This window comes from Lissotriton vulgaris, chromosome 7, assembly GCF_964263255.1.
Source record: "Lissotriton vulgaris chromosome 7, aLisVul1.2, whole genome shotgun sequence".
Classification (NCBI taxonomy): Eukaryota; Metazoa; Chordata; class Amphibia; order Caudata; family Salamandridae; genus Lissotriton; species Lissotriton vulgaris.
Window position 1 is genome coordinate 1,512,768,105 of NC_141695.1, and position 26,597 is coordinate 1,512,794,701.

General features: G+C 48.3%; 1 protein-coding gene across 1 annotated transcript in view; it reads left to right on the top strand.

Annotated features, from left to right (window-relative positions):
• Positions 1-3,659: 3,659 nt before the first annotated feature.
• PIGT (phosphatidylinositol glycan anchor biosynthesis class T) overlaps positions 3,660-26,597 on the top strand; it is a 262,746-nt gene continuing 239,808 nt past the window's right edge. The window contains exon 1 of the mRNA XM_086932377.1: positions 3,660-3,896. Coding sequence (XP_086788503.1) covers positions 3,689-3,896 — 208 coding nt within the window. The 5' untranslated portion in view covers positions 3,660-3,688. The remainder of the gene's footprint in view (positions 3,897-26,597) is intronic.

Below are 26,597 nucleotides of genomic sequence, written 5' to 3' on the forward strand. Positions count from 1 at the left end.
AAATTCTACGATTAAACAGTATTGAAACACATGTAATTATCCCTGGATATTAGCAGGAAACACATTTAGAATTTGGGCCAGTATGCCTGTGCAGTGTCTGTGACTTGGCAAAATAGAGCATGAAAAATCTGAAATTGGATCGTAAATGGAAAGCTGTTCCAAACAGGGGCCCCAAAATATGTTTGGACCAGGGAACCCACAATCCTTTAGAGATCCCTGTTTTTGCCATCAGTACCGGCACTTCTCTGTAGCCAGGGAGAGTACTGGTACCCTGACCCACCGCATGGCAGGCTCAGGTCAGGTTTCTGATCCAGTGCAGGGCAGAGGTTGCTCTGCTACCAAGCAGCTTGTAATTGTTATGTTATATTATTTACTTTTATAAGGCTCACAGCTACCCAAGGGTTTCCCGGCGCCGCCTGAAAGAAATCAAAACAATCAAAAGAGAGATGGAAGACCTATTGATTAAAAAGTCATGTTTTCAGCATCTTATGAAAGTGTACAAAACTGGACTCGTTCCTCAAGGGCAGAGGAAGAGAGTTCCACAGGGTTGGACCCAAACAGGAAAAAGATCGGCCGCCTACCCTGGACAATCTATGTATCGGAACCAAAATGTTATCTGGTTGGCTGAGCGGAGAGGGCGAGAGGGGACATACAGTTGAACGATGGAACTCAGATATTGGCGGGCCTTGCCTGATTTAATCCTGTGCATTTAAGTTAAGGTCTTGAATTTAATGTAATTTTCCACTTTCAACCAGTGGAGTTCACGCAAGGAACTGGAAACAGGTGCAGTTTTAGGGATCCGGCAGAGCAGGCGAGCAGCAGCATTCTGAACGACTTGCAACTTACGAATGACCTCCTTATTGGCTCCAAGAAAAAGGATGTCCCCGTAGTCGAGGTGAGAGGTGACCAAAGCCTGGACTACAGTTCTTTTTGTGGAATCCGGCAAAATCCGAAAAAGAATTTGAGCCATCTAAATATGGAAAAGCATGTTGCAGCCACCTTTATTGCTTGAGGCATCATCGAGAAGTGATCATCGATGATGAGTCCCAAATTATGGGCTTGTTTAGTAGGCTGAGGGGAAGCACCCAATTCAGGGGGCCAATGTTGGGGACCCCAAAGCTTTTTGTTATTCCCCAGGATGAGCACCTCTGTCTTCTCCCCATTGAGCTTGAGTGAATTAACTTGCATCCACTGCATGATTTTACTAAGCCCATCTTGAAGAGAAGAGGGCTTAGAAGCTCCATTAGCAGAAAGGGAGAAGACTATTTGGGTGTCATCAGCATAGGAAAAAATCGACAGTCCTACCTCCTCAGTGATGTCAGTCAAAGGTTTACCATAAATGTTAAACAATAGGGGGCTAAGAATTGAGCCCTGTGGCACCCTATAGGGGAGGCATGGATTTTGGAAGCTGCTTATGAGAAAGAAACCTGAAACGTATGGCCCAACAAAAAATTGGACAGCCATTTCAGGGCAGATCCAGTCACGCCGATGGATTGGAGAGTTTGTAAAAGCACAGTATGAGATACTGTGTCAAAAGCGGCGCTCAGATCTAACAGTATGAGAGCCGCAGTATCGCCAACATCCAAGCGACTACGCATCATTTCACTGACTCCTAGAAATGTGGTTTCTGTAGAATACCCTTCCCTAAACCCTGATTGGGATGGGTGTAAGAACTTGTGAGTTTCCACATAGTGAGTTAATTGCAAATTCACGTGTTTCTCCAATATCTTGGAAAAAACTGGGATCAGGGAAATGGGGCAAAAGTTGGATGATTGGGCTGGGTCAGCGTTAGGTTTCTTTAACAGCGGGAGGACCATTGCATGCTTCCACTCAGGTGGAATCAGGGCTTCACGTAAGGAGGCATTAAGTAGCTCCCTGATCAACTGCAAAGCAGGTAGCTCAATTTTTTGCAGTACGGTAATAGGAAGCGAGTCCTGAGGGGATCCTGATTTAATGCTTTTTAAAATGCTACTGAAAGTGGTAGTATCAAGCAGGGTCCATTGTTCGAGTTTGTTTATACTAGTCTCCTCCTGGGCCTCTAACTGAATTCTAGAATTCAGTAAGGCAGGGGTAGCCATGCATTGCTGCAAGTTAGAGATCTTAGAAGTATTTAATCTTGAATAGATCTGTTCCACTATGTCAAGAAAAAACATCGCAAGCTCCTCATATTGCAATTCAGAAAGAATTGGTTGTGGAGCTTGACTGGAAAGTTCCTTAGCCAGTTTAAACAGAACTTTAGGGCAGTTTTGGGCATTAGAAATAGTAGCACTTACATAATCGGCCCAAGCGGTATTACAGAGAGAATGATATTCTCTGATGGGCTGTTTATAGTTCGCTTTAGATTCTGGTGCATAGTCCTTCCTCCAGCGTCGCTCTAACGCTTTACACTTAATCTTCACTTTTTGTAAAGTGGGTGAAAACCAGGGAGCCGGAGGACAATGATTTTTTTTCTTTCTGCAAGGAAGGAGGGAAGCAGATGTCAACAGAATAGGAGATCCAATTCATAATAGTATCTAAGTCAGTCATGGAGGTCTGATTAATAGGAGGCATAGTTTCCATTAAAAGTTGGTTAAAAAGATCCATGACAAATTTACCCCAGTTTCTAGAATTAAGTTTATTCCCTAAGTTGGGCACAGTTTGATTAGTCAATTCTGTCATAACCCTGAAGTCAACTAGGAAATGATCAGACCAAATGACAGTGAGGGCCGGAGCGCAGCGTAAGCTGAGGATAGTAGAAAATATTGGGTCTAATAAATGTCTCGGCTGTAGTATCCTTTTCCATAGTTGCTGGTGAAGATTCCAGCAGCGCCCAATTGAATGTCCCCAAACTGCAGGGGGGCTTGTGTCATGCTGTGATTAACAGGACAGGGTCTCCAGACAGACCCTGCACTGTCAATCAGGTGCGCAGCAACCATTCGGGTGACAATGCCATCACCACTTATATTTTGTGTTATGAGTTAATATTTTTTTTACACAAACATACTTCTCATGTGTTTTAATATGTGCTGCAACAGGTACAGAAGTTTCTATGTATGATGATAGTTTGCCCTTAGCCCCGCCCCTTGCTCCGCCCACTTGCCACACCTCTATTTTAATGAGTACCTGCACTTATTTTTCCCCATTTAAAGCACTGCTGCTAATGTTCTAAAAAACAATTGTGAGACTAGTTCATAGTTCGAGTGCATTGCAGTTAAGACGAGCAGACTATTCAAGACAAACCTGCAGGTCTGGTAAAATGTTTAATATTTTTCAAGGCCTGTGGTGGGGTGGGGGCTCCATGTACTTTGAGGCGGCCCCCTCTCAAGTTTCATTACACCACTGATCCACTGATGCTGTTCCGTGACTTATGCCACATGCCGGAGTGGCACATGTCACATTCCTGGAATGGGTTTCGACCCTTATTGTCACTGTAGTACAGTATTTAACGAGCAACCTACACACCCCGAGGACTCGCTCATAAAAAGATGGCTATAGTCGACAACAGAACGAAACCCTAAACGTCATTAACGTTACATTTGGCTAGGCATCTGCAGAGGGCGAAACTGAACACTATAACAACCCCTGGAACGTTGGTTCGAGTCTCCTTCACAGCTTAACAGGCCACGCCCATTACTCTTACGCAGACGCTCCCTCAGCTCATTGGTGAGCGCAATCCGGAAGCGGAAAAGCTGTTTGACAGCCGAAAAACATGGCGGTTTTAGTACTGCTTTTTGTTGTGCTGTTTGTATGCGGGTCGGGGGTTCGAGGAGCCGGGCCCGCGACATCCGCCCCACCTCATACGGACTTTGCAGACGAACTGCAGGAAGAGTTGCTTATCACCCCACTGAGCTCCGGGGACATCGCAGCAACTTTCCAGTTCAGGAGCCGCTGGGATTGGGACCTGCAGCAGAGGAGAGGTGAGGAGCATGGGTGCCGCTCAACGATAGATTGGACTCGAGCGGTTGATGCGAGTGTGGAAAGAGCACAAAGTGGAATCCTATAATCCTCGAGGATGCTCAGGATTTGTAGTGAATTTTTCGCAATATTGTCTCATTTTTGACATCCCTGGTTAGTAGGGTGACCAACTGGCATGGGTGCAAATTCAGGACAGTGAGTGAAAAAATTCAGGACAAAGGGTCAAAATTCCACACCTGCGTTTGCATATTAAAAAAAAGTGAAGAAAGAGATCACAGCTGAAGACTTCTTAGATCTTAAATTCCCATAGCTGCTAAGGTTTCATATTGCTTACGTGTGACATTTTCATAATTTCAGTGTAATTATGAGTGACATTCAATGACTATGATTGACACTTTCTCACGAGGAGCAAAATCAAGCAATGAAGACAAGGAAAACATATAAGTATCAGAAATGACACCCAGCACCAGAAATGGAAGGGCAGTAGGATGTGTGAGAGGCCCCCGCGTGGAGCCTGAACCAGCCTCACTGACGCTGAACTCAACTTTGTGCAGACTGTGACTGAAGTGCAGAGCTCAGCTCAAGCACTACTTAACTCATCCATTCCCTCATCTGCTTGCACACTCATTTGTCCATCAATACAATCTCTTAATCTATTCATCCATCGATCTGTTCATGCTCTTAGTAATCACTGCATGCACACAGTTATTCCTTGATCCATGTATTCTACTATTCATTTACTAATCTATCGAAGTAGCACTCATTCACACATGCACTCACTCATCCATTGACTCAGCCACCATGCCATTCATCTGAGCGCTCACCCACATACCTCATCTCCTCTTGCATTAATTCATCCACCCACCAATAAATTTGTTCATCTATCTATCCTCACGCATTAATGCATTCTTGCAACCATTCACATGTCTCCCCAAAGAGACTTACAGGCAGAAACTCGCCAATCAATGAAAAAAACACTAAACAAAAAGTTATCACCCATATTTTAGCTTGTTTTGAAGTGTTTTACTCACATATCTGCCAAGTTTTCAGTTTCGTTATGTGTAACATTTCCATTTCTGCAGCTTGCTAATGTGTGACATTTCAATACATTCTGTGTGACATTTTAAGGGACATTTTATAATGAACTGAATAAAGCAGTTAATTTCTCTTTGGTTCAACGTATTTGCCAGAGAGGGCCTTGAAACCGGTCCAGCGCTCACTCACCTACTTCTTGCATCTAACATTGTAGCCCTAAAAGCACAAGTAATTTGTGACAAGACCTCCAAGGGCACCCGCCTTACCTCTCCCACTTTGCAGAGTCCCCTGTGACAGTGCCTTTGCACGGATCCTTTGACACACAGTCTGTTCTTTTTTTGGAGAGACCTTGGCCCCTTCCCGGTTATTGCTTTACCAACACTCGACATTCTTATCATGCCAAAGACACATTGCGTAATATACTGTAGCCCACTCCATACAGAGATGTCCGTCACACTATAGACGTCTACCATTTTCAAGGACTCATGGCAAACCTCTTCAGAAGCCCCTATTAAAGCACGCACTTTGTTTCTAGCAGGTATGTAATAGTTAAAACCTCAGAGATGCTGAAAGGTTTTTATTTATTTATTTTATCAGGACATTTTGATTCTCCCTCACCCCCACTGGAAAAAAAACACTGGATCCGGAATGCTGTCACTGGGCAGAGAGGCCCATTATCATTCTGTATGTGATAATTAGGGCAACATACAGAATGATAATGGGCCTGATAGCAGTCTGTGCCAGGTCGGGGAGGAGCTGCTGCAGGCCACTGATCACAGCAGAAGTGTGAGCTGCCCCCTGCAGTGAGAGTTACAGGAAGACTGGGGGTGAGTGTTTGTATTGTCAACGCTCCGTCCATCACCCCCTTTGGTTTTTCAGAGTTACAGGACTCTCAGACTGCTTGCAGGGGGCAGCTGAAATTACGGACAAAAGGCGTCTGTGAAAGAAGTTTTCACGGACAAGAGACCCAAATTACGGGCAGTCCGTGAAATTTACGGACGGTTGGGCACCCTACTGGTTAGTGTGCCGAAAATAAAGGTAGTTAACAGGGTTTTAAGTGGAATGAAAAAATGGAAGGAGGGGCGGGGGCTCTTAAAGGGGTGTGGCCAATGTAATTAAGGGCGTGGCTTAAAACACGTAAAGTAAAAATCTGTACTTAGCATACTGTGCCGCCCGACTTGTATTTTGCTGTTTGTCTCATTGCATCCAGATACATGATACAACAAGTAACATCATACCGACAATAACTCAGGACTATTGGCTTTGGCAATGGTTGTTAGTTGCATAAGATAAATAAGCAGCAACTATGGCTAGTATATAATATTGAAAAAGCTTTCAATTAAATCCCTGGTGATACCACAACAATGTTGCTGCTCCTGAGTTTCAAAAAGAGAAGGGAAATCCAGAGAGAAAATGTGTCTCTTTAAATGATTTCCCTTCCCCTACAACGCTCACCTTGCATTACGTCATGCCGTAACGTCTCCACTAGTGAGAAATGAGCTGTGAGAGCACAGCACATCAATGTGCCTGTGGTCACTGCAGTCCGGAAAAAAAACGGACCAAGGCGCAAAACGAAACCCGATAGAGACCTGTTTTGAGGGCCCCTTTAAAAACCTGCCGGTGCTCAGACCTGGTGAGACCCGGTCCACTTAAAACCCTGGCAGTTAAGCAGGGTTGAATTAGGATAAAAAATCAGCCCGGACCACTCAAAAAAAGTGCCCCACATTTGCGTATTGCCTTTCCGCAAAACACTGCTTAAGTTAAGTTTAATGAAGCAATAGGGGGTGGGGGGCATGTTTTATTAACTTCACTTAGATAAGATAAAGTGCACAGAATAGTTCACACTGCTGAACCTTCCATGAATGCAAGTAAGACCACTTCTGCTCAGGCCCCCTGTCCCCGCTCAATCAGCGCGCATTAATAGGCCAGCCCAGCGCGAGAAGGAGAGTGATACCTCTGCCCATCTGCCTCTAGAAGGGTCACTCAGGCACCCACTGGGCAGCTGGCGGCAACCTAACAGCAGAGACAGCCCCAGGTTGCCCAACAAGCAGCCCACAGCTCGAACTCAGCAATCGGCTCTTCAGCCGTTTCCTTAGTGCCTGCATTACCAATCCGACCCTGCAGTTAAGGTCACCTTTAGTAGCTTTGCTTTTTTTGTCTTCGCCGGGGTCAGGGACATTTCAAGTATTTTGGGGGCCCTGGGCCAAACATATTTTGGGAGTCCCTGTTCGGAACAGCTTTGAATTTATGATCCAATTTAAACTCTTTCATGCCGGCCTCGGCCAGGTTACTGACCGTGCACAGGCACACTTGTCCAAATTCTAAATGTGTTTACAGACCGTGATGTGTTTCTTCTAGATTGTAACACAGCACCAGCTCTTTAATATTACTTACTGGATATAATCACTGTGACACCCTCCAATTTATTTCTCTTATGTGAAGTCTTGTTTTGATCTAAAAGAACTTTTTATGGATGTTGTATGAAACATGAATACAACATCTCTCTGCAAAATATCTGTAATAGATTATCACACATAACCACATTAAAATAGATTAAAGGGAAAAGGTATTTAAAACAATCTGTTTAAAAACTATTGAAGGTCATCAGGGCAAGATTCTCTGTAGAACAGAGCTGGCTTTATCAGCCCCCCCCCCCCCGAAAGGCTAAATCCCTGGGCCAGATCCTAATTTGCCCATTCCTTCAAATTTCTCTGGCCGGGGTATTTGTATTCTATTAAACATTGTGGTGTAGTATATACGTTTCAGAATGCAAAGTGCTGGGGGTTCAAATTTAAGGCGGAGGACTCGCTGAAAGCTCTAGCCTGATGTCTGGCTGTGGTTTAGCTCTAGGTCCTCTTGGAACTGTTATAACATGATAGCTAACCATTCTTTACACCACATAAAAACTAGTTATGATAACAAAACTCTAGTGTGTCATTTGCACATGTTTAGAAAAAGAAAAACAACACAAACTGAGAAAAGTTGAGGTACCAGCAGTGGCGGCTGGTGACATTTCAAAGTGGCAGGGCTTAAAACTTGTGGCGGAGTGCACCGTGGCGAGAAAGCATAGTAAGTGAGCCCAAACAACCTAAGAGGGGTTCAGTGGAGGTCTCCCCCACAAGAACATTTTGAAAAAGAATGGGAAAATGGTGCATTTTCAAGCACATTTGAGAAAGCAAGAAGGTTAATAAATCAATTGTGAAAGTACAGTTATTACATTAATAAAGAGATGTCCTATAATAACATTAGTAGCTGCTTATTCAGTATAACCACAGAGCTTCATAGCAGACTTTGAGGAAACAATGCTGAGTACCTCACAGATTTTTTTTTATCTCACAAACAACTAAACCGGTCATAAACTAGCAGCATACAGGAAGAAATGTTAGGATTAACGCATTCACGTTTTGTAGACAAATCACCACGTCTGTCTTTAATAGCTGCAAACTTCTCAATAATTTGAACATTAAAGTCTGGGATTCTTTTGACAAGGTCTCTCTCTATAGAGAGCATTGCTAAAGCAATCAGTCTTTCCTCTATCATGGTGTTCCTCAGGAATGTCTTAATTTTGTTTAAAGTGGGAAAACATTGTTTCGACTTCTGTTGTCATAGGAGTGGTAATGACTATTTTTAGTAAAGTCACTGTCTCTGTAAGTGACTGTTCCCTATTCAGTTTCTGAATTAAAGCCAGTAAAGAAATATCAGCAGTGACCTGCCAGTATACATGCATTCTGTACAGAGCAGTCAAATAAGTTCTCAGATCCTCTTTGTTGAGCACAGGGTAAGCTTCCACACTGGTTGGTGGGTCTAACAGTGCACACAATAAGCTTTAGAGTACACATCTTTAATTCTTTTCTGTTCTCCACCAAGGCTTCCATCTATCACTGATGCCCCATCACAGCTTTGTGCATTGAGTTTATGTTTTTGAGGCTGGTCTGGTAAAATCAAGTTCAGTTCACACAGTATAACTGAAGTAATAGTTTCTTCACTAGAGTCTAGGACACATGTTCATCATGCCTGCCTGGTGGTAATATGATATTTTTACCTACCTAGCAAATCCCATGCTATTTGGGGGGCGTGGGGGGGGGGGGGGTGGATTAAGAGAAGATTTGCATATTGTGGTCTCATTTAGTTCAGAATTCAAAACACCGCAGCAGGAGTCACACATCCTGACCATAAAAATATAAGTTTACAAAACTGATGTAACAACTTGAACATCTTAGCATTGAAACCATTGTTGGGGTCTTTTAGAATCTGTGTAGTGTAATGATTGTGACAGAATATGCAAATGTGACTCTACGTACAGCGAGCATCTTGTATGGTGATGTACTCATGTAGTGGGGTTTCAAACTGCAAACGTACCATCTTCACCTTTACTTCACTTTAAAATATATAGTGCCTACACTACAACTACTGTGTACACACTACGCAGCATTATAAAATAGCAGAGGTGCACGAGAGAAGGGCTATGGCGAGATAAGAGGAGCTGTTGGAGTGTGGTAGTGGCGGGGGAATCTGTGGAGAAGGGTATTTTGGGAGGCGAGGGTGCCAACAAACAATATGCCCCAGGTACTATCAGTGCTAAAGCTGGCGCTCTCTCTAATCCTGTCTTGTATCCATATTCTACCAATGTCCGTGCTGCGTGATATTGTAGGATGCAGAAAAGGAAGCAGATTTTTTTTGTAAAAGGTGATAGTGCTGAAAGACTCTGTCAGAGTAGACTCTACTCTGAAGGAGTAGACTCTACTCTGAAGGCGTCTTTCAGAACTGTCACCTGTCACAACTGTCTGCTTCCTTTTCTGTATCCTACGATTTTACGCAGCACGAGATACAGATTCCAAGGAGCCAACCTAGCTTTGACAAAATAATAGACCTTCCATTTGCGCAATGTGTTTGCTTTATGTTTTTCTAATATGCAAAACTATATCACAGCTGGGCCTCCCACAGTAAAACAAATGCAGTGAGGGAAGGCGACTGCCGCATCCGTATCCATATAAAATGTATATTTCACGCAACGCCTGCTGGAGCTCACTTTTTGTGCCCTGCAGTGGCTGCTGTTGAAATCACTCCTCCTCCTCCTGGTAATTCGTCAGTCGGTAAAATAATCCTGACTGGAGCGTCACCTCACCGTGTTTGCTCGAGGAATTCTCATCAGGCCCGAGGAGTCTCATGCTAACACATCAACTTGTCCAGGCCACTGTTTGATAAAGCGTTCAACAGAACATTCTGCTGCCACTAAAGGGGGTGGGGAGCAGGCTGCCAGTCTATATTTCATAACCGCTGCTTCCCCAACCCCCTTCACAAGTAGTTTCGATTTCGAAGTTAACGTGACTTCACTGTGCTAAAGTTCCATCAAGACCGCCATGGACCAAGACCGCAGCATTTTCGGCCCCATGTTAGTCCAACTGTCTGACAAGTGTGTTCTGAAAGCAGAACCACAAGCTACCCAGAGCCCAAACTACATTTCCATCAAAATCACACACTCGTAGCCTAGCTTCCAACCCTAGAACCCACTCCCAGTCCCAACCAACCAGAGGGAACACCCCCCCAATTTCAGTCGTAAAAACACGCAATACCGCGACAAGGCCATAAGCAGCCGCAGGCCTCAATTCACGCCAAAATCTCATCCAGAAACGAGTCCGAAACATCCTTTCAAACCAACCACTACCATTCGCAAACAAAACTAGAAGTTCCTAGCAGCAGCTAGTCGCCCCTCCAAGCTGCTACTGTGGAACAGTATAAATCCACGAACACCCTAATCTCAACTCAAAAATAAATGTGCAAACCCAAACCACTCCATGAATCCCAGCCCCCCCCACTAAACTTTAACTGCCCCTTGCGTCATCATTTATCCAGTTCCGATCACAGGCACTCGCTGGCAGTCCAGTCACATTATTCACATAAAAATCAAAATTCACCATTCGTCAATCATTATTGTGACTTGACGTGATCAGCCCAGCAACGGCAGTAATGGAAAATCACTGCACAGTTTCACAAAGCCATTGCAGTGATTTTCTAATCTCCTCTGTGGGCAAACCGTCCCACCCCGCGGTGCCGATGTGCAAAAACTGTCTGCACCATGCCTGGTAATTGCATCACTCAGCCAATCCAGATGCTGCTCTCTTGCAGAGGATTGGCTTGAGCAAGCAAACTCACTGATGATTAAGTGACTGGGGGTCTGCAGTTTTGAGCAATGCCCACTCACTAATGGGCAGTAGAGAGAAGCCTAGGGGCCCACTGTCCAGAGGAACCCCCTCCTCGTCAGATCAGGGACACCCAAACGAGTAGCACTAGCCAGGTGAATATTCCTCAACCTTCTGAGGGATCCCTCTTACCCTTAGGTAGTGACATCCCCCAGATGCATCTGTTTGGCAAAGGAAAACCTGGGACAAGGTTGTCCCAAACCTTCCCTGGCCCACCATTGTTCCAACCAGAGGGACTCAACCACCAGCTGTAGGCAGCCAGAGGTTGACCCCTAAGGCCAGATATAACTCAGTCATGGAAAGAAAGGCCCCCATGGTGACCAGTGCTCTGAGGAAGCTGAGACCAACCATTTAGGGCCTCACTTCCCTACTCAGGCACCCCACCAGCCTATTTCTTTGCAAAAGCAGCCTACAGGTAGACAACCCAACTTTTGGAGAGATTCCAAACCCCTTAAGGTGAGGGACTCCTTAGTAGACCATAAGACGGGGGGTATCCATGCTATTGCAGGGCCTTCCTTATATGACCACTTAGGAAATAGAGACTCAACTTGGCAAGGTTAGCCTTATCTCCTTTTATTATGTAGGAAGGTAGGATCTGACTGCATAGTTACTCCCACTTTTTGTATGGTCTTTTGCTGATTTTTGACTAGTCTGACTGGGATCCTGCTAATCAGGACCCCAGTCTATCTGCTTTCTCCCTAAATGTTATGCCTGTACTTTGCTACACACCAGACTGGATACTGGGGTATCCTTTTCAGTCCCTAGTATATGGTAAACATGTACCCAGGGCATAGGTACCCCAGAGGCCTCCCATGGGCTGAAGCATGTATTATGCCACCCATGAGATGCCATGCAAAATGGAACTACAGGTCTGCTACTGCAACCTGTGTGAGATGGTGCTTACACTACTTACTTAAGATATAGGTTCACTATATATATATAGGTCACTACACTTAAAACTTATAAGTCACCCCTATAGTAGGCCTTATCAATCCTGAAGGCAGGATGCTGTTTTTTTAGTGAGAGTGTGCCCCTGCATGAGCAGAGCCTCTCTGCAGCCTTCGGAGACCATTCTCCCGGGTAGTATGTGACTCAGCCGGACATATAGGTAGAGGTGCATTATAACCTCGCGGTAAATGCTATCTTGAAAACGGCTGCATAGAAACGTATCATGTTTGGTATCAAACACCTTGGAATCATGCGTGCACGCCGGTAACCGGTGTGGGAGGTATGATTCCACCCTTCTGAAGTGAGCTTCGTGGGGTCACTGGTCTATTCGGTGCCAGTCTTCTCGACCCGGTCAGCACAAAATGGATGCTGCCGACCAGAGACACATTTCTGTTTCTGTTTCTGAAGGCAGCACACTAGGCATCCTTTCACAGGGAGGTGTGATCACCTCTCAGACAGGGTTTAGTTTATTGGGGCTGGTTGGGTGCACTGTGAGAGTGCCTGAAAGTCTGCACTTGGGGCACATTTGGTGTCTCTGTGCATAGTCCAGCTCAAACCAGTTCTGGGAGCCATTGGCGTGAAACTGGATAAAGGACATGGGTGTTACCACCCCTCTGTCCTGACCCTCCCCTAGGAGGGTCCCCCAAATCTGTTCAACCCCCTCCTATGGGTACAAAGGGGCTTACCTGGCTGTAAGACTTTAGATTTTACGTGGACAAGATTCACAAGAAGAAAACACTGACCTTCGGCTGTCTAGACACTCTGGACGTTGACTGGGCCCGACTTCATCTCCCTTCCCTTCCAAAGCTTTGTCTGGGCCCTTGCTCTATACAGGCTCCCTGCAGGACTTGTGGTGCACTAAGGACAACTGAAGAATCTCCCTTGGAGTAAAGGAGTCCCTCCCCTGCATTAGCAGGCACCTCAACGCAACTGACTGGTCTGCTGCTCCCGAGCTCCTGCGGACTCCGAAGATTTCAGAAGCACAGGAGGTGGGTTTCTGAAGGTCTCTGATGTCGATCTGCCCTATCAGCAAGTTTGAGGCCAGTATCCCTTGTGGGGACTGCATAACCCGAACCTCTGTGCACCCCGCCCATTTGCAGTCGCTCACATGGTATAAAAGAGTCCGGAAACCTAAGAACATGACAGTATGCCTACTTCTAATGAACATTCCCTACCATCATGCAGACGCTTTAGAACGAGAATTATATTTAATTTTTAATTAATTTGAGCTGATTTAGCACTGTTAACGTGTCTTGTTGGATTTTGATGCGTTTCCTACGCATTTTGGTTTGAACGCAGCAGGTCTTTGTGCAAAGTCAAGTAGGCAGTGAATGCATTTAGTTAAAGGGATAGCAGCGGAGTTCTAGATGATTTACATGCCATTAATTGGATACATTCGATGAGGGTAGTCATGTAAGGAAAACCTTTTGCAACACTGCTGAGGGGATGAGGTGCAGTTTTCTGGCATTGAATGTGAGAACGTGTGCCGAAGTAGAGGTTCTTCTGATGAACCACAGTGGAGGAGAAGACAGCACTGATTATGTCCACCATGTAAAGTAAGGCTATGTACGAAGGGTAGAAATCTGCAGAAAACTTTCTGTTGAAAGGAATAAGGTTTTACACATGCAGTAGTTGTACATTCAGGAGAGGTTGTGATCAGCCTGGAAGCTAGGACCATGGGCATGATCTTTTGGTTTTGGCAATAGGCTGAGTTTGTTGAGGCCTTGTGGTTTCATTTAGAAATGAGGTTGGTTTCTGAAGAAGACCACTTTAGGTTTAGATACGTTTCGTTTCAGCCAACTGGTGGTTATATTTTGCTGGTAAGAGGAAACTAATTAATCAAATTGTAAATGTTCCAGTTTGTGTCATTTGTGGATTTAGTTTTAAGACAGAAGTAAAACAGTTGACTTCTTCCCTTTATGCAAAGGTCTTCAATGTTCCGCTTGTCATACGTACCTAAAAAGCAGAGTTTAGGCAGCACATATAATGGTGGAAGGAATGCTTGAAATAAACTCATCCCCAGGGTAGTGCCTCGCCCAGCAGCTAGAGTGTTTGACTCAGGCTGATTTGCATGTGGCTGGTCCTTGTTTGTGGTGTTGAAGTGAGCATAAAAATTGGAGAATAACATAACATTTCTCACCATAACTACAGTGCTTGAGACGATTTAAGCCTAACACCTAACACCTTTAAAAAACAAAAAAACGGAGTTGGGCATTATTTCTCCCATTTTTCAGCTACCTCAATGTGGGAATAGCCCCTCAGTTTGTGTAGTGCACATGGTAACAGAGGAGCCAGACTTAAATTTGAATACTAGAAAGGACCCCTATTAAAATTTGATATCTTATCCATTTGAAACATGGATGTTATTTGTTTTTGTACTGCATTTTAAAATGGTATTACTTCACGCTAAAGATGTTAGTTTTCTTCATAGAACTGCAAACTTCCTTATATGCCAAACATTGTATGACAGGGTAATGCCAGCAGTTGAGAACATAAGTGCTAATTTTTGGAAGCAGATCTTGCTGATTTGATGTTGAGACACTTACAGTGGCGGTTATGTACACAATGAATTTCACATACCTCCCCTTTGGTACTTAACTCAGAACACTCACTTTTGTTTAATAAAGAATGTATGTTAAGAATTTTTATTAGCACCGAACTGCAAGGAATTCACACCACAGGATAGAGGTCCTTGTAGCTGTACACTAAACTTTTGAGGCACCAATATTCATACTTTCAAAATTCATTCTGTAACTAGAGCTTTTGGAGATTCATAGCTGCCAAGGTTTCAGATTGCTATGTGTGACATTTTAATAATTACAGTGTAATTACATTTCAACGACTATGAGTGATCTTACAACAACTGCAAAGCGCCAGAAATTGAAGGACGCTAACTTAATGCCCTTGTAACCTGATCGTAATGTTAAATGACTGTGTAACCTTGATACTAAATATTTCAGGATGCCACAGATTGTCATTTGCATTATAAAATAAACAGTAGACATTTAAAGTCCATGTGCACATAGCATGCAGACCAAGAACAACACCTTCCCAACTTGAAGTCAAGTCAAGTTAGAATTTGTATAGGGTCTCAAGGCACTTGAGGGGGGGGGGGTAACGTTACTTATCAAATATCCAAGTTTTTAGTTGTTTTCTGAAGGAGAGGTTGTTCTGTGTAAGGCGGAGGTGGGTGGGGAGAGAGTTCCAGGTCTTGGCCGCTAAGTAGGAGAAGGATCTTCCTCCCATGGTGGATCTTTGGATGCGTGGAATAGCGGCGAGGGCTTGATTGGACGATCGTAGTTGGCGGGTGGGGGTGTAGAAGGTCAGGCGCGTGTTGAGGTATTTGGGTCCTAGGTCGTAGAGGGCTTTGTGTGCGTGGGTGAGTAGACGGAACGTTATTCTCTTGTTGACGGGGAGCCAGTGGAGGTCTCTCAGGTGTCCGGATATGTGAGCTTGGCGGGGGATGTCTAGGATAAGTCTGGCTGAGGCGTTCTGAATGCGTTGCAGTTTTTTCTGTAATTTGGCTGCTGTTCCGGCGTAAAGGGTGTTTCCGTAGTCCAGTCGGCTTGTGACAAGTGCTTGGGTGACCGTCTTTCTTGTTTCGGTGGGGATCAAGCGGAAGATTTTTTTGAGCATACGTAGGATGTTAAAGCATGATGATGAGATGACGTTGACTTGTCTGGTCATCGAGAGGGAGGAGTCCAGGATGAAGCCCAGGTTACGTGTGTGGTCCGTTGGTTTGGGTGCGATGCCCAGGGCCGGTGGCCACCATGAGTCGTCCCAAGCGGAGGGGGATGATCCTAAGATGAGGACTTCCGTTTTGTCTGAATTCAGTTTTAAACGGCTGTTCTTCATCCACTCGGCTACTTCTTGCATCCCTTCGTGTAGGTTGGTTTTGGCGGTGTTTGGGTCTTTGGTGAGGGAGAGGATCAGCTGGGTGTCGTCTGCGTAGGAGATGATGTTGAGGTTGTGTTGTCGCGCGATGGATGCGAGGGGACTCATGTATACGTTGAAGAGGGTGGGATCCTTGTGGTACGCCGCAGATGACTTCAGTGGCCTCCGATCTGAAAGGGGAGAGGCGGACTTTCTGGGTTCTTCCTGCGAGGAACGAGATGATCCAGTCCAGTGCTTTTCCTTGTATCCCGACGTTGCTGAGGCGTTGCATCAGGGTGCTATGGCAGACTGTGTCGAAGGCTGCGGAGAGGTCCAGTAGGATGAGGGCAGCTGTTTCTCCGTTGTCAAGTAGTGTTCAAATGTCGTCTGTGGCTGCGATGAGGACGGTCTCGGTGCTGTGTTTGGCTCGGAAGCCGGACTGTGATGGGTCGAAGGAGCAGGTTAGATTCGAGGAAGGCGGCGAGCTGACTGTTGACGGTTTTCTCAATGACTTTGGCAGGGAATGGTAGGAGCGAAATGGGGCGGTAGTTCTTAAGTTCGGTGGGGTCTGCTGTGGGTTTCTTCAGGAGAGCGCTGAGTTCGGCATGTTTCCAGCTTTCCGGGAAGGTAGCAGTGTTGAGGGAGCAGTTGATGACATCTCGGAGATGGGGTGCGATGATGGAGTCTGCTTTGTTGAAGATGTGGTGGGGCCATGGGTCGGTTGGCGATCCGGAGTGGATGGAGTTCATTAAGTGGATGGTGTCTTCAGTGCTGATTGGGTTCCAGGCGCAAAGGATGTCGGAGGGGGGCTTTGGTTCGGAGGTGAGGGGGGTGGGCTGGTCGCCAAAGTTGTTATGTATGTCAGCGATTTTGTTGTGGAAGAACGAGGCTAGAGAGTCGCAGAGGTCTTGAGAGGGAGTGATGTCGTTGGTGTCGGCGGTGGGGTTGGTAAATTCTTTGACGATGTTGAATAGTTCCTTGCTGTTGTGGGCGTTGTTGTCGAGTCAATCCTTAAATGCTGATTTCTTGGTGGATCGGATCAGCTGGTGGTGTTTGCGGGTGGCGTTCTTGAAGGTGGTCATGTTGTCAGTGGTTGGGTTTTTTCGCCAGGCTTTCTCGAGGGTGCGGCAGATGTTTTTGGATTTCTTAAGGTCGTCATTGAACCAGGGGGCTTTTTTGCTACCTAGCTTGGTTAGATGGTTTCTCAAGGGTGCTAATTCGTCTGCGCTGTGAGTGATTCATTGTGTGAGGTTGATGGCTGCTTGATTTGGGTCCAATGATTTGGCGGGAGGGTTTTGGTAAAGCGATGTGAAGAGCTGGTCGGTGGTAATTTTGTTCCAGTTTCTGCGGGGGATTGGTTGTGGGTGGTGGTGGGTCGTGTTTTTTTTGTAGTTGAAGTGAACGCAGCTGTGGTCCGTCCAATGGAGTCCTGTGGCGTGATTGAAGGAGATGTACTTGCTGGAGGAGAAGATTGGGTCGAGCGTGTGTCCGGCGTAGTGGGTGGGGCTGTTTACCAGTTGTTTGAGTCCGAGACTGGCGAGGTTGTCCAGAAGGGTGGTGGTGTTGCTGTCGTTGTTCTTTTCCAGGTGGAAGTTGAGGTCTCCTAGTAGAATGTAGTCCTCGGAGGGGAGGGCGTGTGGGCTGATGAAGTCTGCGATGTCTTCGCTGAATTGTGTGCAGGGTCCTGGGGGTCTGTAGATGAGGGTGCCTCTGAGTGTTGTCTTAGGGTCGGTGTGAGTCTGGAAGTGAAGGTGTTCGGCGGTTGCGAGGTTGTCGTCGGAACTGGTCGTGATGCGGATGGTGTTTTTATGGACGATGGCGATGCCTCCTCCTGTTTGGTTGATGCGGTCCTTTCGGATGATCTTGTAGCCGTCCGGGATGGCTATGGCGATGTCGGGCGCTGATGAGGCGTTCATCCAGATTTCTGTAAGAAAGGCGACGTCCAGCATTGTGGTGTCTAGTAAGTTCCATAGTTCAGTGGCGTGTTTGTGGACCGAGCGGGTGTTGAGCAGGATGCACTTCAGGTGGTTAGTGTCGGAGTTCTGTTTGGCGTTTGTGGATTTGGTGTGGGTCCTGATGCAGTCTAACTTGCAGGAGTGGCAGGGGAAGGGTCCATGGGTGTGTCCTGGGGCGGCTTGGTAGCAGTCTGGGAGACGTCCTGTGTTGAGTGCAGAGAGGGTTGCGACGTCGTACGTTATGCGGGTGGAGTGGATTGTGCGGGGACCAGGGGGTCTTGCGCTGGGTGCGGGCCGGGCGCGGACGGGCGTAGACGGGCTTACCTTTGGCGCGCCTTGGGTGCGTCCGCTGCGCGTGGACGCTTCGTGCAAATGCATCTGTCATAAGTGGAGAGTGGAGGGGGCGGAGCGAGGGAGGAGCAGCTGGGAGGCGGGAGCGGGGTGGAGAGACGGGCTAGGAGGCACAACAACAAAATGGCAGCAAAAACAAAAGTGAAACAGGACGAGATTGGGGCACAGTCTGGGATGTCGCTAAGATATGTCAAGTCAAGTCAAGTCAAAGAATTTGTATAGCGCTCTACATACCCAGAGGGTCTCAAGGCGCTTGAGGAGGGGAGGGGAATTACTTGTCAAATATCCACGTTTTAAGTTGCTTTCTGAATGCTAGGTGATTCTGAGTAAGGCGAAGGTGAGTGGGAAGGGAGTTCCAGGTTTTAGCTGCCAGGTAGGAGAAGGATCTGCCTCCCATGGTGGTTTTGTTGATGCGGGGTACAGTGGCAAGGGCTTGGTTGGATGATCGTAGCTGGCGGGAGGGGGAGTAGAAGGACAGTCGTGTGTTGAGGCATTCTGGTCCGATTTCGTAGAGTGCTTTGTGTGCGTGGGTTAGGAGACGGAAGGTGATCCTCTTATTGACGGGTAGCCAGTGGAGGTTTTTCAGGTGACCAGAGATATGATCTTTACGCGGGATGTCTAATATGAGCCTGGCTGAGGCGTTTTGGATTCGTTGGAGTTTTTTCTGGAGTTTAGCGGTAGTGCCGGCGTACAGGGTGTTTCCGTAGTCCAGTCGGCTCGTGACCAGGGCGTGGGTGACCGTTTTCCTAGTTTCGGTGGGGATCCAACGAAATGTTTTTTTGAGCATGCGAAGAATGTTGAAGCAGGATGAAGAGACGGCGTTGACTTGTTTGTACATCGAAAGTGAGGAATCCAGGATGACGCCCAGGTTCCGTGCGTGGTCTGTCGGGATGGGTGCTTTTCCAAGGGCTTCTGGCCACCAAGAATCGTCCCATGCGGAGGGGGAGGTACCCAAGATAAGGACTTCTGTTTTATCAGAGTTCAGTTTCAGACGGCTATGTTTCATCCATTCGGCAACTTCTTTCATTCCTTCGTGTAGGTTAGTTTTGGCGGTGTGAGGGTCATTGGTGAGTGATAGGATCAGTTGAGTGTCGTCCGCGTAGGAGATGATGTTGAGGTTGTGTTGGCGTGCGATGGTTGCGAGGGGGCTCATGTATACGTTGAAAAGGGTGGGGCTGAGTGAAGATCCTTGTGGAACGCCGCAGATGACTTCAGTGGCCTCTGACTTGAATGGTGGAAGGCGGACTCTCTGGGTTCTTCCGGTGAGGAACGAGGTGATCCATTCTAGAGCTTTTCCTTGGATTCCGATGTTTCTGAGGCGCTGTAGAAGGGTGTTATGGCAGACTGTGTCGAAGGCTGCGGAGAGGTCGAGGAGGATGAGGGCGACTGTGTCTCCATTGTCCAGTAGGGCTCGAATGTCATCTGTTGCTGCGATGAGGGCGGTTTCAGTGCTGTGTTTGGCTCGGAAGCCGGACTGTGAGGAGTCGAGGGAGTTGTTGGCTTCGAGGAAGGTGGCGAGCTGGTTGTTGACGGCTTTCTCGATGACTTTGGCCGGGAATGGAAGGAGCGAGATGGGACGGTAGTTTTTGAGTTCGGTGGGGTCCGCTGTGGGTTTTTTCAGAAGGGCGCTGAGTTCTGCGTGTTTCCAGTTTTCCGGGAAGGTGGCGGAGTTGAGGGAGCAGTTGATGACGTCTCTGAGGTGCGGTGCTATGATGGAGTCTGCTTTGTTGAAGATGTGATGAGGGCATGGGTCTGTGGGGGATCCTGAGTGGATGGAGTTCATCAGGCGGATAGTGTCCTCAGTGGAGATTGGGTTCCAGTCATTAAGGGTGTTCGAGGGTGGTGAAGGTCCAGCAGATGGTTGGGTGGAATGGTCTCCGGGTTGGTTGTCGAAGGTGTTGTGGATGTCTGCAATTTTGTTGTGGAAGAATGAGGCTAGGGAGTCGCAGAGGGCTTGAGAGGGGGTGATGTCGTTGGAGTTGGCCGAGGGATTGGTGAATTCCTTGACGATGTTGAAAAGTTCCTTGCTGTTGTGGGCGTTGCTATCTAGTCGGTCCTTGAAGGCGGTTTGCTTGGCTTTTCGGATCAGTTGGTGGTGTGTGCGAGTGGCGTTTTTGAAGGCTTCCTTGGTGCTAGTGGTTGGGTCTTTTTTCCAGGCCTTCTCCAGGGAGCGGCAGAGTTTCTTGGATTTCTTAAGATCATCGTTGAACCAGGAGGCTTTCTTGCTGCCAAGTTTGATTTGTCGTTTTTTCAGTGGTGCTAGGATGTCGGCGCTGTTGGATAACCATAGGGTGAGGTTGGTGGCGGCTTGGTCGGGGTTTGAGGAGTGGGCGGGGGGTTTTTGAAGAAGCGATGAGGAGATCTGGTCGATGGTGATTTTGTTCCAGTTTCTTTGCAGAGTTGGTTGGGGGTGGTTGTTGGGTTTGGGCTTGTTGTAGGTAAAGTGGACGCAGCTTTGGTCAGTCCAGAGGAGAGCCGTAGTGTGGCTGAAGGAGACATGGTTGCTGGAGGTGAAGACAGGATCGAGTGTGTGACCTGCGATGTGGGTGGGGGAAGTGACCAGTTGTTTAAGTCCGAGGTTGGCGAGGTTGTCCAACAGGGTGGTGGAGTTATGGTCGTTGTTCTTTTCAAGGTGAAAATTGAGGTTTCCAGAAGGATGTAATCTTTGGATGGGAGGGCGTGTGGAGTGATGAAATCCGTGATGTCTTCACTAAATTGTGCGCGGGGTCCTGGAGGTCTGTAAAGGAGGGTGCCTCTGAGTGTGGTTTTGGGGTCGGTGTGAATCTGGAAGTGAAGGTGTTCAGAGTTGGCGAGATTGACGTCAGAGCTGGTTGAGATGTGGATGGATTTTTTGTGGACGATAGCGATTCCTCCTCCTGTGTGGCCGGTACGGTCCTTGCGTATGATCTTATAGTCTTCTGGGATGGCAATGGTGATGTCTGGGGCGGAAGAGGCGTTCATCCATGTTTCTGTTAGGAAGGCGACGTCCGGAGAGATGGTGTCTAGTAGATTCCATAGGTCAATGGCGTGCCTGTGGACCGAACGGGTGTTGAGCAAGATGCATTGTAGGTTGTTGGGGTCGGGAGTCTGTGGGGTGATCGTAGCGGAGTTGTTGACGGTGCCGATGAATTTGCAGGAGTAGCATGAGAAAGGTCCGTGGGTGTGTCCAGGAGCGGCTTGGACGCAGTTGGGGGAGCGGCCGGGGTTAAGGGCTAGGAGGGTGGTGGCATCGTAGGTAATGCGGGAGGGCTGGGCAATGCGAGGGCCAGGGGGTCTGGCGCTGGGCGCGGTCCAGGCGCGGACGGGCGTAGACGGGCTTACCTTTGGCGCGACTGGGGCGCGAGCGCTGCGCGCGGGAACAGCTGTCATATATGGATGGTGGAGGGCGAGGGGCGAGGGCGGCTCAGCTGGGAGGCGGGGCGGGCTCCAGAGGGCGACCACAACAAACAAAATGGCAGCGGAGGGGTCAGCGGAGCGGAGCGCTTGGGGAGAAACGCACAATAACAGATACAATTACAATAGCGATTTAAAAATGCTACTAAAGTAAAGCGGCAAGCAGGGCAGACTGCAGGCAACAATAGGAGGCAGTTATTCAAGTAAATGCGGAACAACGATACCACAGGTCGCCAGGGAAGCAGGGGAGCGACCACTCAGCTCGAGAGCGCAGAGGCAGGGCAGAGGCACCAGCACAATCAGGCACAAATGATTACAAAAGCAGTACGAGCAATGCAATATAGCGCTACGATATCGGTCAGCCACAAACAATAAAACAAGCAATGAGGGCAATGCAATATAGAGCTACGATATCAGTCAGCCACAAACAATAAAACAAGCAATGAGGGCAATGCAATATAGCGCTACGATACCTGTCAGCCACAAATGATGATACAGGCAATGAGGGCAATGCGCAAATTGGTTAATGGCAGCAATGAGCACAATAGCGCTACGATACCAAGTGACCAGGGAGCGTGTGGGGAGCGACCGCTTCTGAACGAGTCAGGACGGTCACAGCGCTGAGACAAACAGGGCGATCCTTAGCTATCTGTGGGAGGGAGGAGCAGCTGGGAGGCGGGAGCGTGGTGGAGAGACGGGCTAGGAGGCACAACAACAAAATGGCAGCAAAAACAAAAGTGAAACAGGACGAGATTGGGGCACAGTCTGGGATGTCGCTAAGATATGGGCAGAGGCACCGGCACAATCAGGCACAAATGATTACAAAAGCAGTGCGAGCAATGCAATATAGCGCTACGATATCAGTCAGCCACAAACAATAATACAAGCAATGAGGGCAATGCAATATAGCGCTACGATACCAGTCAGCCACAAATGATAATACAGGCAATGAGGGCAATGCGCAAATTGGTTAATGGCAGCAATGAGCACAATAGCGCTACGATACCAAGTGACCAGGGAGCGTGTGGGGAGCGACCGCTTCTGAACGAGTCAGGACGGTCACAGCGCTGAGACAAACGGGACGATCCTTAGCTATCTGTGGGAGGGAGGAGCAGCTGGGAGGCGGGAGCGTGGTGGAGAGACGGGCTAGGAGGCACAACAACAAAATGGCAGCAAAAACAAAAGTGAAACAGGACGAGATTGGGGCACAGTCTGGGATGTCGCTAAGATATGGGCAGAGGCACCGGCACAATCAGGCACAAATGATTACAAACGCAGTGCGAGCAATGCAATATAGCGCTACGATATCAGTCAGCCACAAACAATAATACAAGCAATGAGGGCAATGCAATATAGCGCTACGATACCAGTCAGCCACAAATGATAATACAGGCAATGAGGGCAATGCGCAAATTGGTTAATGGCAGCAATGAGCACAATAGCGCTACAATACCAAGTGACCAGGGAGCGTGTGGGGAGCGACCGCTTCTGAACGAGTCAGGACGGTCACAGCGCTGAGACAAACGGGACGATCCTTAGCTATCTGTGGGAGGGAGGAGCAGCTGGGAGGCGGGAGCGTGGTGGAGAGACGGGCTAGGAGGCACAACAACAAAATGGCAGCAAAAACAAAAGTGAAACAGGACGAGATTGGGGCACAGTCTGGGATGTCGCTAAGATATGGGCAGAGGCACCGGCACAATCAGGCACAAATGATTACAAACGCAGTGCGAGCAATGCAATATAGCGCTACGATATCAGTCAGCCACAAACAATAATACAAGCAATGAGGGCAATGCAATATAGCGCTACGATACCAGTCAGCCACAAATGATAATACAGGCAATGAGGGCAATGCGCAAATTGGTTAATGGCAGCAATGAGCACAATAGCGCTACGATACCAAGTGACCAGGGAGCGTGTGGGGAGCGACCGCTTCTGAAAACAGCCAATCAGATAATTCACAGTGTTGAGTTAAGAGTGCTCCCTTAGCCTAAGCCAGACTTTGTCCACACTGGGCTCACTGGATCCTCCCTTGCCGCAATCAATCAGAATGCAGAGCAGTGTGGACTCCAGGGCCTCTCTTTGTCCTACGTGGGACTCGGCAGTGCGAACAGGAAGGATGTGAGAGGCCCCAACGTTACACGGATCTCTTCTATTCTCAACTGCCTTATTAAGAGCCAACACATGGTCAGCTGGCTCGTGGACAGGCACTGGGCCTTTCGGGCAGCCTTGAAGTGCACACAGTTTCACATAGGTCACAGCTGGCAGCCAGAGCACTGTAGTGTATATATTTTTTTAAAAATACACTCTCAACCCTAAATTACTGTTTAAAAGTGCTTAACGCCCACAGGTGTGTTAAGGCCATTTCTAGACCATACCATTACACATGATGAGGTAGTGTAACAGCTGAAAATTACCTCATTTTGCAGACGTAACTGCTCGGGGTAAGGTGTCTCACATAGAGCACTAAAATGTCTTACATCGATCAGCACCATGAAAACATAGAAATGTCACACATAAGACAACTGAACACTTGGGAGCTATGGAGTCTATGTTACAGAAATTCTGCTTGAGCGTGCTCTGTGACCGTTAGTGCAGTGTGTGTGGTGGTGTCTTGCCCCAATTCAAAATGCCCGGGGGTCGGGTGCGTGCTGATGTTTGCCACCCGGCCGAGTTTTCAGAATCACTTCAAGTAATAGTTAAACCTCCGCCGGATGGCAGACACTAGCATGCGACCGACCGCCGAGCGTTGTGAATTTGGGCAAGGTAACACTCACACTGCACTAAAGATCACAGAGCCCGCCGGCAGCCTCAAGCTGGCCCTAGGCAGAACTTCAGTAACATCCACCCTGGAAAGCAGCAACTGATCGCGTTGCTGCCGCTAAAAAGCAAATTAGATTTAGATTAAGAAACACTCCGCTAGCTGCACTGTCTCACAGTGACTCCACTTGTGAGGTGAGCCACACGACACAGCAATTCGTTACTGTGGTGGAGGACTGCAGCCGTCCACTTCCTCAGAGGCCTGCACGCTGCAATGACTCACTTTCTTCGGCAAACGAGGCAGCGGGGTCAATCAATGAATCATAGCATTTGTAAAGAGCGCTACATACCCGTGAGGGTCTCAAGGCCCTAGGGGTGGGGGGCTGCTACTGTTCGAAGAGCCAGGTCTTGAGAAGTCTTCAGAAGGTCAGGAGATCTTCAGTCTGCCGAAGGCGGAAGGGGAGGGTGTTCCATGTCTTGGCAGCAAGGTGGGAGAATGATCTGCCGGCGGCGGTTACTCTACGGATGCAGGGGACGGTGGCAAGGGCGCGGTCTGCAGACCTGGCGGGTGGGGGTGTAGAGGCGGAGTCGCCTGTTGAGGTACGCTGGTCCGTTGTTGTGGAGTGCCTTGTGTGTGTGGGTGAGGAGTTTGAAGGTTATCCTCTTGTTGACGGGAAGCTAGTGCAGGTCTCTCAAGTGGGGTGTGATGTGGCTGCGGTGAGGGATGTCGAGGATCAGGCGTGCGGAGGCGTTCTGGATGCGTTGGAGCCGTTTCAGGAGCTTGGCCGAGGCTTTGCCGAGGCTCCTGCGTAGAAGGCGTTTCCCTAGTCCAGTCTACTGATGACGAGGGCCTGGGTGACCGTCCGTCTTGTTTCTTTGGGGATCCACTTGAAGATCCTGCGAAGCATGCAGAGGGTGTTGAGGCAGGAGGAGGAGACGGCGTTGGCCTGCTTCGTCATGGAGAGGGTAGAGTCGAGGATGACCTCTAGGTTGCGTGCGTGGTCAGTGGGTGTTGGGGGTGTTCCTAGTGCAGTCAGCCACCAGGAGTCGTCCCAGGCCGAGGGGGTGGACAACGGGGAAACCGCAGCCCTCATCCTCCTGGACCTGTCAGCCGCCTTTGACACAGTCTGCCACCACTCACTACGAACACGCCACTACGACGCTGGAATCCAAGAGAAGGCCCTGGACTGGATCACCTCGTTCCTCTCCGACAGAACCCAGAGAGTCCGCCTCCCTCCCTTCCGCTCCGCGGCCACCGAGATCATCTGCGGCGTACCCCAAGGCTCATCGCTCAGCCCAACCCTCTTCAATATCTACATGAGCCCCTTCGCCACCATCGCACGCAAACACAACCTCAACATCATCCCATACGCCGACGACACCCAACTGATACTCTCCCTCACCAAAGACCCAGCCACCGCCAAACTCAACCTCCAGGAAGGAATGAAAAATGTCTCTGAATGGATGAAACTAAGCCCTCTGAAACTGAACTCCGACAAGACGGAGGTCCTCATACCCGGACCATACCCATCCACCTGGGATGACTCCTGGTGGCCCACAGAACTGGGCTCCGCACCGACACCCACTGACCAAGCACGCAACCTGGGATTCATCCTGGACTCCTCGCTCACGATGACCAAGCAAGTCAACGCCATCTCATCTTCATGCTTCAACACCCTGCGCATGCTCCGTAAGATCTTCCAGTGGATCCCTACCGGTACTAGAAAGATGGTCACCCAGTCCCTCGTCACCAGCTGACTAGACTATGGGAACGCCCTATACGCAGGACCCACAGTCAAACTTCAGAAAAGACTCCAACGCATACAGAACGCATCCGCACGACTCATCCTTGACATCCCCCGCCACAGCCACAAATCGGCCCACCTGAGAGACCTGCACTGGCTCCCCGTCAACAAAAGGATCACGTTCAGGCTCCTCACCCACGCACACAAAGCGCTCCACGACATAGGTCCCGAATACCTCAGCAACTGCCTCACGTTCTACACTCCAACACGGCAAACTCCGCTCCGCCAGCCTGGCCCTCGCCTCACGGTTCCGCAGAACCACCGCCGGAGGAAGATTATTCTCCTACCTGGCGGCCAAGATGTGGAACTCCCTCCCCGCCCACCTACGACTGGCCCAGGACCACCTCACATTCAGGAAACACCTCAAGGCCTGGCTCTTCGAG